Source organism: Argentina silus (genome assembly GCF_951799395.1).
Source record: "Argentina silus genome assembly, chromosome: 7".
NCBI classification, from domain to species: Eukaryota; Metazoa; Chordata; class Actinopteri; order Argentiniformes; family Argentinidae; genus Argentina; species Argentina silus.
Genome location: NC_139661.1, coordinates 18,745,948 through 18,758,171, shown reverse-complemented (window position 1 = coordinate 18,758,171; position 12,224 = coordinate 18,745,948). Strand labels below are relative to the sequence as shown.

The following is a 12,224-nucleotide window of genomic DNA, read 5'->3' as shown; positions in this document are numbered from 1 at the left end:
GCATTACAATGATTGATTTCTACATGAAGGGGCCAAAGTGGTTCCTCTACCTTGAGTAAGTGAGAGACAAGACAGGCTCCTGTGGGAATTGAAAAGATGTCTGGAAACATCAGCAATCAGGAGAAAGCAACCAATTTTTGGGACACTTCCACTAGCAACAAAATCCCAATTTAACCTCTAAGTGCCTATTTCTTGATCCTCCCAACGGAGATTGAGGGCGAGGCGTCACACTGGATGACAGGAGCATCTGTTCAAGTGTTCAATCAGTTTTGTGCTCCGATGGAGGCTATGTCATGATGTCAGGACACTGAAACTTCACAAATGAAACACTGACAACTCTGTCACACTTGATAAAAACCGGAAAACACTAATAACCCTCTGAAACTGCTGAACTGAAAACGAGAGCATCTCTCCACCACCAAGTCAGCACACATTTCACCCAAACATTTCAGATGACACAGAACATTTCTGTCCCAAAAGACCATTGGGGGAGACGTTTCACGCTCCAAACAAACCTGACACTGTCACCCCCTTAGAGCAGTGAAACAAACTCTGAAAATAAAATAAAGAAATAAACCAACTTGAACTCCCTTCATCACAGAGCTGAGGTCCCTGTAACCATAGAGATAATAAAGATCACCAGGATGTGAGAAGACTGCTGAGACTGTCAGCGGTGGACAACAGCAGCTCCGCCAGTGCAGCCGGAGTCATCCGACAGCTATTTGCCGTTTCTTTGCCGAGTTATAAATACAACTAATTAGTATGCCTCCTTCTCCCAGGCAGGGGCTGCAGAGAGGTAACGGCCGCGTCTCCAGACCCATCACCTCATGCCCACATTCCCCTCTCATAGGACAACCGTTAGTGCTTAATAAGTGCTAAAACAGACAGGGAGGGTATATAAAGGGACCCTGCGATTGTGTCTCTTCGCTGCACAGTGCTTCTTGCAAACCTTTACTTTATTAATAATCCTCTTGCGACTCATTCTCATTAAAGTCGATTCACTGCATCTTTAATTGCTCCTGAACTTTCTGGATCAGGACATTCCGAGAGACCAAAAGGAACTTATCAAAAGACATATTAGTTAAAAATCATGACCGAGCAGACCAAGACAGCGCCACCACCACGCCCTCAGTACGCCCGGGACTCCACCTGGTACCCTCTCCGCAGCTGGTGGAGCCAACCCAGCCGGCTTTTCAATCAGGACTTTGGCCTGCCACCTTTCCTGGAGGCTGGGGACCTCAGCTGGGTGGACATCATCCACAAAAGGCTGGCTGCCAGCTGCTGGCCTGGGTACATGCACCCTCCCCTCTTCATGCCTTCTGTGTCGGGCTTCATGCAGCAGCCCAGCCCCAAGCTGAGCAAAGCCGAGGAGGCCGAGCTGTCAGAGGTCAGGACAGAGCAGTACAGGTGGAGAGTCATTCTGGACGTCGGACATTTCTCCCCCTCTGAGATCACTCTCAGGACCCGGGGCGGCTTCCTAGAGGTTGGAGGTATGGTGAAACTTTCCTCTGTAGATTTGTACAGTGCAGTAATATAAACAGATTATTGTTTTTATTTGAATAGCGGTGAGTGAGTTACTCGATTAAGGTCAAATCATATTATCAACATTCTTTGTGGCATCAGACAATAATAACTCTGATCTTTGTAGACTAGCTTTTTTTTTTTAAAGGGGTTAATCAAATAAGGTAAACATTAAAGGTAAACATTATTACTTTAATAAGGAAGTTTAAAGGTAAGAGGATGATGAGTTATTGGAATAACAACTGCTCAGGGAAATTAAGAGAGAAACTCTATGGCAGCAATCAATTTCTGTGTTTAATGGTTTGTCAGTGTTGCCGAGCTCCACTGTGAGGGTTCATATTCTACATATAATTGATATTTCATCCCTAGGGAAACACGAGGAGAGACCAGATGAGCATGGATTTATTGCTAGATGTTTTACGAGGAAATACAAGTAAGTTTCCTAGACTCACTAACACTGTTATTGATATTCATCAACAGAGAGAAATAGACACACAATTCAAACTGTACTTGGAGCATATTCAGTCGATGTGTAGAATACACATTGCAGACTTGATTTATGATGCATTTCATTTTTATGATGTTGATACTATATAGGCCTTCAGCTAACACAGAGACGCAACAATATCAGAGTTTAGAACTTGAACTAAAGTTTATGAATATGACATTGTAAATGTAAACATAATGTGTTGTGTCACAGGATCCCAATCGGGGTTGATCCTACGAAGATCCAATCCACACTCTCTGGGGATGGCATACTGTGTGTAGAAGCCCCACTTCCTGAATCCTACATCCCAACTGACATCATTATTCCTGTTCAGGTGAAGACACCACGAATATATAGATCCCGTGATCAGGGTATATAGATCTGTGATCAGGGTATATAGATCAGAGGGCAAACCCCCAAAACCCATACTGATACAGTATGTAGATTGTCATGTTAAAAAAAAATACAGTTGAGAGCACAAATACATGGATTTTGAAGGCTTAACCACTTTAGCTGACATTTTAACATCACCTTGGAATAAACTAATCATCTTATTGTTGAGCATGTATTGCCCTTTATTGCTTATCAAGTCATATAACTGTACGTATTTATATAGGTGGAAAAAGAGACCATAAGAGAGGAGGGAGAGGAAGACGGGCCAGAGGAAACAGCCGAAGCCGACACAGAGAGCCGAGGCCCAAAGATGTCTGATTCAGGATTCCCAGAGGCCCCTGGGTTTGCATCCACCGAGCCTGCTACAGAGGCACTGGAGCGTGGGGAGACTCCTCTGGAGGCACCTGGAGATGAGGCCCACCCAGGCAGCTCTGCAGCAGGCACCGCGGAGCGTGACGAGGGGAGAGGAGGAGAAGACAAGACCCCTGCTGAGCTGACTGGCGAGACTCGTCCCACTGGGGGTGCAGATGACGAGGGTAGGGAGACAGAGGAGCTGCCAGAGCCCTCAATGCCAGAACCCTCCGAGCCCCACGAGACCCCAGATAGCCCCGTTACTCCAGACACAGTCACGTCTGACCAGGGGGAGCACACAGACCTAGCCCAGGAGGGAGGAGAGCTCCAGCCAGCAGAGGGCTCAGGGGAGACCGCAGAGGAGCTCCCCCAGCCAGAGGAGCCTGAGGCAGGCGTGAGCCCACCAAAGGAGGCTGAGGCACCAGGGGAGGCACATAGCCAGGAGCTGGAAGTCCCAGAGGCCCCAGGCATGGAGCAACAAGAGCACACCAAGTAGACAGAGAGGGAGAGAAAGAGAGCTACGACCATCATTTCAATAGGAACTCACTACCGATGAACACATCCATCAACAACGCAATGCTGCAGACTTACTCACCATGATCAGCTACCAGCAAGAGCTTGCGGCTTGCGTTCGCCCTCATCCTTTGTTCTATGTATGTGTGTGTAAGTGACCCGCCTACTCGCACTGTAACCTTGCTACTGTACTTTGGAGCTCCAATAAAACAATGGCATACAGAAAAGGCAAATGTTGTCCTTTTGTTGTGATTGACAGTGTCATCCATCTGCCTTGGTATTCAGTGCGTGTGATCACATTGGCACCCACCTCAGAATGACCTTCATTTGATGGTGGATGATCACATTTATAGAGTTATTGTTTACCTTCCACTGGTACACATGAACATAGGATTACTCAGTAAAGTGTTTCAGCTTGAATACAGGGAATTAATACATTAGCTTACATTTTACATATCATGCATTTGCACAGCTGTGCATAATATTACACTATTTAGCATGAGTAACTTGCCCAGGGACACGTACAATAACAGTAATAATTGATAGCATTGATATAGTGCCTTTCAAGACACCCCAAGCGCTTTACATTTTAAGGGGGAGAACTCACCTCACCACTACAGTTCCATACAGTAAGCTTCATTCTGAAATGAGGTCTGCACCGACAACCCTACAGACCCTACAGACACCTACCCCATTTACACCAGACATACTGTAGGTAGGTCACATCCTCAGTGGCTACGCAAGATCAATCTCGTCTCACACCTACTGATGTGAGACACACATATTTCCACAGCTGCGTAAAGCGTCTGGGAGACTGATGATTTGACTGAATGATAACACGAACGACCAGCCTAGATATACCTCCTCAGAAATTAAACGAATTACACAATTATGCACAGCACATGTTGTAGCAACATGCCAATTGTTGCCCCTTAAAAGTCAAATAATGGCTGTTATAGTCGGCGTATGCCCCCTGTTTCCCCTCACCCATGTGGGAAGGCATGTACACATGTCACAGAGCCAAGCTCCCCCCGTTGCATTAAGCCTTCTGCTAATCTGTCACCCAATTACTGGTGTTGTGCAACAACAGGCACTCTGGGTCCTGGAACCCGGCCCATAAGTGGCTCAGCTCCCAACAATAGACACAGATGTGAACACACAGGGAGTTGGTTGGTAGGGGAGATGTGATGGGGTTTTATTGCATAAATCATACAAAGGCATCAAGACGGGGGAGAAGGGGGGGAGGACAGAGAAGTCTGGCAAAAAGAAAATCATTCCCATGGCACCAAACATAACTGTCACTCAGTCATCGACAAATGCAAATAAAAAAAAAAATAACAGGACATTTTGTAAGACCTCTAAGATAATGTTACTTGTACTGTATGTGTATGGATTGGCACATATTGGTGGGTATTTACAGTACTCAGACTGTATTACAGTATCAGTTGCACACTATAATGGTGGGAATATAGCCCTTTAATTGAGTCTTCATAACTTGCATATCAAATTTCAACAAGCTTCTTTTATTTACACATTAAACATCATACGATTTTAAATGATAAATTACATATAAAACACACTGCATTATGTATATGAAGCACTATGAAAACTCAAGGGGAGATACGGTATGTAGAAAATCAAGACATTAACGGATCATCCAGACAGAATGGGCCTCAGTGTTCTGGCGTGTTCTACAGTATCAGATCTTTGAATACTCTGTATTTCAATGCAATGGTAGGGGAACTAAGCAGCCATGCTACCAAGAGATTCACCTACACCCTTGACAATAATGATCAAAACAGTACCACAGTCTGTAAAAACATCAAGCTGAGGTCCACAGGCTTCGAACCTGTGTTAACCCTTTCCTGCACTCTGCCGGACGCTCCGCAGTGTCCTGAGGGGGGGTTCGGGGGTTGAGCCTGCGTCTCCCCAGGGATGGCACTCCCTCCCTGGGCTCCATCCTAGACCATGGTGGGTTCCTGGGGCTTGGGGGCCTCGGCCTGCTCCATCTCCCCCTGGGGGCATTCGTTACTGAAGAGGTAATAGGGAGGGCTCTGCCGTGCCTCGATGATGAGCACCCCCTCAGGCGACAAGGAGGCGAACACCGTCACGGGGTCGACATCTATCGGAATCCTGGTCGAAAGAAAGAGAGGAAGAACAGATGTGAGGGATGAATCTAGTATACACCTGTCTAGTACACACCTGTCTAGTACACACCTGTTTTTATCTTTACCTTTGGATGTTAACCAGTGAGGAGACAGAATGAACAGTGAGAAGATGAAAGTCTTGACACACCTGAGCCAGCAAACATTGTTTTTGCTCGTGCCACAGAATTTGATTGACATCTCGTCAATACCTTTAAAGGCCTCCGGTTATGAAAATAGGATTTTACACTATCCACAAGGAGAGAGCTTGGCTAGATTCAATTAGTGTTAAAAAACCCACGCTATTTCCATATTTCTTCTGGCCATCAGTCATTCCAAACTCGCTATCCTATCTCGCACCCCCAGAGATAAATTGAAATGCATTTCTCAGGTTTTCATTAAAACGTTCTGGCTGACATCGTGCGCAGTGAGGTACAAAAAAAAGTAAAGAAAAAAGGAAAAAGAGAAGAGAGAAAAAAAGACGCTCCCGCTCCAGGTGCAGGATTGATAAATAAAGGCTTATTCCAATTATTAAGAATGGCTGTCTGATGGAAACCTGAAATTTCCATCTGCATACTTTCTAATCAGCTCATCTGCCAGACGGGCAACAGCCAATTTCATGTCACACACTTTTTTCCCTCTGTGCTTTTTCTTCCACGCTTTTTGTACTGCAAATGTGATATGTTTATGAGCAGATTAGCATAAATTGGCTTCCTCATAAATGTGTAGAGAGACAGAGGCTGCTGGGGAGAGATGAGTTCGTTGTTGACAGGAATGAAATGGAGATATTATTATTATTATCGTTACGATTTCTGGGAGCATCCTGCAGGATGACGCAAAACCAACTGATATGATTGAGCTGCCTTATGAGATAAACTAACCGAGACTTAAAGATGACCTTGGCACATACCCCAGACAGGAGCATGTTTTGGCTTTGGATAAAGGCCTTGTGTTTTCATTGGTTCACAATTCTAACTTTTGATACAAAAGTGAACATGACCTTGAGCTTTATTGAGCTTGTTTTGACATGAAAAGGCAAGAGAGCAAGAGAAGAAAGAGAGACAAGGGAAGAAAGAGAGAGAGAGAGAGAGAGAGAGAGAGAGAGAGAGAGAGAGAGAGAGAGAGAGAGAGAGAGAGAGAGAGAGAGAGAGAGAAGAGACTGACTCTGGTCTTTGTCAAGCACCATGGCCAAATAAAGCCCTGCTGGAGTTTCCGTAAAAGCTGCCAAGTGTCCCTGGGAGCTTACATAAACAGCAGGGCCCATCCATTTCAGAGCTGGAGTCTACCCTCCATTTAATTAACGTACACTCTCGACAGCCTCGACAGTCTTCCCATCCTACTGAGAATTGCATGTCCGAAGAGGTTGTGGCAAAAGGAAAAAGCGAGCAAACACACACACACACACACACACACACACACACACACACACACACACACACACACACACACACACACACACACACACACACACACACACACACTCATGTGGAGAAGGAGGAGTCCATAGATCACAGCTTAAATTGCCCTCACTTCAAATCACAAAATCACTTTTTTTTCAAGAAGCCTAATGCAGCATGGAAAAGTCCCTCACCCGGCTTATTACGCGGGACACTGGCAGAACCTTATCTGTCCAGCTCGGGATTTTGTTTACCTCTGGCAACAGTTCTTTTTATCTCTCACATTGATTCTGTATGGCTGCCAAAAACTGTCCAATATGCTTTTTTTCCAGAGGCACTGAAACTGGGGAGAGAGAAAGAGAGAAAGAGAGAAAGAGAGAGAGAGAGAGAGAGAGGGAACGAAGTGAAAGAGAATTAAATAAATAGAACAAGAAAAAGAGGACGAGAGAAAGAGAACAAGAGAGAGAATGAGAGAAGAGAGAGACCAGGAGAGACAGTGTGTGTATGCGACAGAAGGAGTGAGTCTATCTGAAACAGTCCTGTATTATTATGTCTCTCTCTGGGACAGACACAGAGGGGAAGTGACGACAGCCACCCAACCACGAGGCGTCAATAACAAACCAAACAACAAAGAAGACCTTCAGAGCAGCACGGAACAGACGTTCCAGGGAGGGACATTTCGTGACAGTATATGACGGCCCCTCATTAACCTCGGTGTGGTACCTTTGCCCTCGAACATGTGCAGACAGAGACGCGTCTCTAGTCAATAATCGGTACAGTATAAACCCCCTTGTCTCGCTACGCTAGATCCTACAATGTCGGCGGAGGACCATGATCAGTTAATAAGCTAAGAAAGAGCAATTCTCTTGTCTCTATAATGATTAAACGCATTCTCATGCATATAACATTAGCCAGCAAAGGAATGTCTCTTCTTCAACGAGCGTACAAGCCAGAGGATTTGTGTATCGAGGACAGTTATTTATACACCCCCATTCTATCTGTCTCTTGCTTTGAGTTTCGCTTAGCTGGAGCATGGACACGATCTGAGGGATTCCAATTATAGGGATTGTGATATTAGGAGTTCAGCTAGCGGAGGCCAGCTGCCTACTAATTAGTGAACAGGAAATTAACAACATTGATGTGACGCGCCGGTAGGACAGTGTGCCCGCCAGTAGGACAGTGTGCCCGCACTTGTGATTAGCACCGCTGTTTGAAGTCCCACACTCCAATTAAGGGTGGCAGAGTTGGATGGAAACTTGTACAACCTGACTTTTGCTGTGTTACCAAGAGACCAGCCATTCAGTGAGATCACACCGTATGACAACGGGCTCATTGAAATGATTGATAACCTGTGGGGACAGTGAGAGAATAGCAATCCTGGGGGAGCGATTGTTTATCGGTTGTTATTGTGTAAGGCGGCTGAATGAATACTCACTGTATCTTCTTCGTGAAGTTCTTTGTCACTATGCCTCCTTCCTCTTGCTTTTCTTCATGTTTCCCTGTGAGAGAAAAGCATGACATCCCATTAACAGAACTCAATGACCTCATTGAGTGACAAATTGTCAGATTGTGTAGTCTTTCTTTTTTGGCCATTAGCAGGTCAGCAAGGAAGATAGACAGACACATACATAAGCCCAAACATTGCATCATGCGCGCCCTGTTAAAGCTTTTAAAAAAGTAATATCTACAGTATGGTTACGCCACTGTGTAATCGTCATGGCAGAATTGAAAGCTATTGATAATTGCTACTACAATCTAAAAAAAAATGTTTATTTTGGTAAAAACAGTAAACAGACATTCCCCATAGCATCCATACCAGTACCCAGCCCCTGTTATGGAACCTGTCATGGGTTTTAAGAGTAAACATGGAGTGTTAATGACATTGCCTAGGGATCCTCGTGTAGCAGTGGTGAGTCATACTTCTGGGAAACTAACATGATGAAACATCCATCAACACCTCATATCTTCCAAGAACTGTAAGACCAAGAACACACAGAAACTCATCATCTGTAAGGGGAAGGATAGAGAGAGAAAGAGAGATCTGGAACGCCCCTGAATAAAAGCCTCAATCTCTGAGTCCTGTTTATGGCTTGTCTCTTGCAGCTGCTCAGAGCTGCTAAATGTCAGTGCAGCCGCCCCACCCTCTCCGCCACCCCTCCCCTCCATTCCACTCCCCTCCGCCCAGCAATGTGCAACCCTATACCCCCGCTGTGACGTCTTCACCTGCAGAAAGTGCTGGACTGGCCTGGAACTCTCTCTTAGGGCTTTGGAGAGAATACAAACAACCACAGCCTCTCCCACCCTCGGTCCCTCATGGCGGAGCTGTCACATTCCAAACTCCCTCTGTAACACGCTCACTCCACAGTTGTCAGATAACATTAGTCTCCTAATTGCGAATATACAGCGCATTAAGCAGTTTTTTTGTTTTTTTTTACTGCAGTCTCAACAAGAACAGAGGGGTGTTGGTGGATACAGTACTATGCCTTTAAAGTCATGGTGATGGCAAAAACAACGTTTCTTCTGCAAAGTTTGGTTGACTCATGACATGGTGAAAGCACGGACTGGTGGTGTAGCACGGACTGGTGGTGTAGCACGGACTGGTGGTGTTGCGTGTCTGTTCAACCCTGGCTTGTACATGCTCGTGACACGACCGCAGGCACACATTTAGAATGGGGTCAAGTCACTGAAGCAGACAGTACCCTCCATGGCGGTGACTGAATGACCCAACTGGCATACCAACAATGTGTTTAAAAAAAGCACAGTGTGAGGCCCACTATTCTCTGTCCCTCTCTCTCTCTCTCTCTCTCTCTCTCTCTCTCTCTCTCTCTCTCTCTCTCTCTCTCTCTCTCTGTCTCTCTCTGTCTCATCTATCCTGGGTATCCCTAGCATTCTTCAGTAATTTACTAGTTTCTATTCTGCAGTCTAAAGCCCTAGACACCGGTTTATAGCCTATAACATATTATATTTCAGGGAGTGTGACATGTATGTTTGAATGTTTGTCTCTTAAATGTCTATTGTGTTTTCAGAAGTGCATGCTGTTTCAGCCAAACACATTTCACTCTTATGGATAATCAAGATTACTTGACTTGACTTGACTTGAAATAAGCTACAATATTAAATCAACTCAGTAGACATAATACCGTAGGCTACTCTAGGTATGTAAATACTCTACTACCGGGGCGGACAATTCTTCCAGAACATTCTCTGTACGGGTTGACTGCGGTGTGTTGCTCGTCACACTGTCGACAGATACTGTTGTCAAGGGCCTCCCTTCCTTGAATCTAAATCTAGCCCGTATATGCGTGAGTGATTCTGAAAGAATTTGAACAGGTGTCCACGCTGGGGGGACTGGCAGTCCGCAAGATATGGGCCCCACTGTCCCATGTACTGTAGGTCATCATAACATCCTTATTTGAAGCTGCTATGAGACACACACACTCATGTGTGAAAGGTTATTGTCTGTTGTGGTAGGCGACTTTATTTTCAGCAATTTAGGCTACCACATGAATCATATTTACAATAAAAACAACTTAAAATAAAATATGTTCTTTTGATCCTAAAAGCAGTGGTGGGTTGGGGTATAGGCCTATGGGTTTATAGTTGCCATCTAGCGTTAGGGTGTCAGCACCTATTCTCACCTGATACTTCTACAAAACCATCCCTGGTTTTGATGTTAAGTTCCTCTGGTGTAAAGCTGTGGACATTCACACAAACTTTCCAGGGCTCGCCCCCGGTCGTCGTAGGAGAGCTGCGGGAGGGCTCGCTGTATCTCGAACTGTACATTGGAGGCGCACCCGTCGATGTGCGCGAAGGAAAAGCGGTGCGCATGGAGCCCGTGAACGGCGCGCTTAGCCGCGAACTGAGTCGGGTCGTTGGCCGAGCCCATCCGGGCCAGTCCATTGATAGGTCATCGGGGAAAGGTGGCATCCCAAAGTCATCATCCATAAACCGAGATGCGAGCGACGACTGCTCTCTGAATGGATCTCTCGGGGCCCTTTGTCTACTTCCCAACGTGTAGAAGTCTCCCTCTGCCATGTCCAACTGCCCCGACGCACCACAGATGAAGAAGCTTTGAGTTTAGTATTCTGTCCAAGCTCTACCCGATATAACACTCCAACGGCTTCCAAAAACGTAAGGGAAAGAAAAAAAAGTTATTGCAAATCGGATAATGTGTAAAGTTGATCTCTTTTCACCCAGAGTTCATTACAGTTATTGAATCATAATAATCTGTGTTAACTCAAGGATATTGATTTGTGGAGACCCCTTCCCTTTAAATCCTCGAAATGAAGTGAACTTACCGACTGGTAGTCTGTTTTATATGGCCAGCATGTTCCCCAGGCGGTGAGTCTACACAACACTATCCAGAAAGTGCGCGGTGCATCGAGGCGCAACAGCTGACTGAAAGACCCTCCCTCCTTTTCCAAGTTTAGTCTTCAGCTCCGTGTCACTCATCCAACAAAGTAATATCTGTTGATCAATCCCTCCCCCTGGTGACTCATTAGTTTTTTCATAGAAAATAACGCATGGCTCCAGGACCAACCTGGGGGATAGGAGGAGTGAGAGCAAGCACACTGATGTCACCATACGGATAAAAACAATATAGCTAATGATTCAAGTTCGTGAGTATGACGTGCCCTGTATTTACGGTTGGGTCAGCTGGTCCTATAGCAAAGCAACGACTCCGCTCTTTGGTAAGCACTAACTTTTTTTTTGTTGGTCTAATTGTTTAGTCTTTCAAAGTAGCCATATATTCAAAGAAACACGCCTGGAACGACTATGATTGAAATACAGTTTTATTCAGGATTTTACATAGTTATATTTTTCAGACAAGAAATGGGGAAGGAATGATTTAAGAGGTCATGGGGGGGTCATCCAATTTCAGGTGACACATATACAGTCAAGCTAACACTGAAATGATGAAGTAAAGAAGGAAAATGATCCTCTCTCTGCATTATGTTCGTTCACATGGAAAATGAGAGAATGTGCCTCATTTATTACCAGCACAGTTCGATAATTCCTTCTATGGCCTTGTTATTGAACCTTTAAAACTAACATGATCAGGGATGATTTTAAGCACAGACACCTCCGAAACCAATTGAAACATCTTCCATGATTGTTCTGTTCTCTTTAAACACGTCTGTGTAATAATGTGAACGTATAATCGGAAAGCTTTCAGCTGGACTAACACCAACGAGGCAATGTATCTACATCATAGAGAGAATCCATTCCAATGTGTCGTTGTGCGTCTTTGTTTTAAACCGTACAGAAATTCAGAATTAATTAAATCACATCCCAGTGTAGGTTAATATTTACACCACAGTAATTGTACATATTATTCATATTCATTTGTACAGATTACATAACGAAATGGAGTCGGGAGAGGTGTCACTGTCACCTCCAAAGCATATCATCGCTGTC

The 12,224-nt window shown here is 45.0% G+C and overlaps 2 protein-coding genes across 2 annotated transcripts; one reads left to right on the top strand and one right to left on the bottom strand.

Annotated features, from left to right (window-relative positions):
• Positions 1-1,090: 1,090 nt before the first annotated feature.
• Positions 1,091-3,248, top strand: LOC310807487 (uncharacterized protein; the record flags this gene model as incomplete). Its single annotated transcript, XM_083673983.1, has 4 exons — positions 1,091-1,490; positions 1,891-1,954; positions 2,222-2,342; positions 2,625-3,248. The coding sequence occupies 4 exons, from the start codon at positions 1,091-1,093 to the stop codon at positions 3,246-3,248; spliced, it is 1,209 nt and encodes a 402-aa protein (XP_083530109.1).
• A 1,197-nt stretch (positions 3,249-4,445) lies between these two features.
• On the bottom strand, positions 4,446-11,068 carry hspb8 (heat shock protein b8). The gene is made up of 3 exons (XM_083673785.1): positions 10,445-11,068; positions 8,242-8,305; positions 4,446-5,398 (listed from the first exon to the last, which is right to left on the bottom strand). Exons 1-3 carry the CDS (start codon positions 10,839-10,841, stop codon positions 5,227-5,229), a joined length of 633 nt encoding a protein of 210 aa, XP_083529911.1. The 5' UTR covers positions 10,842-11,068; the 3' UTR covers positions 4,446-5,226.
• Between the last annotated feature and the right edge of the window lie 1,156 nt (positions 11,069-12,224).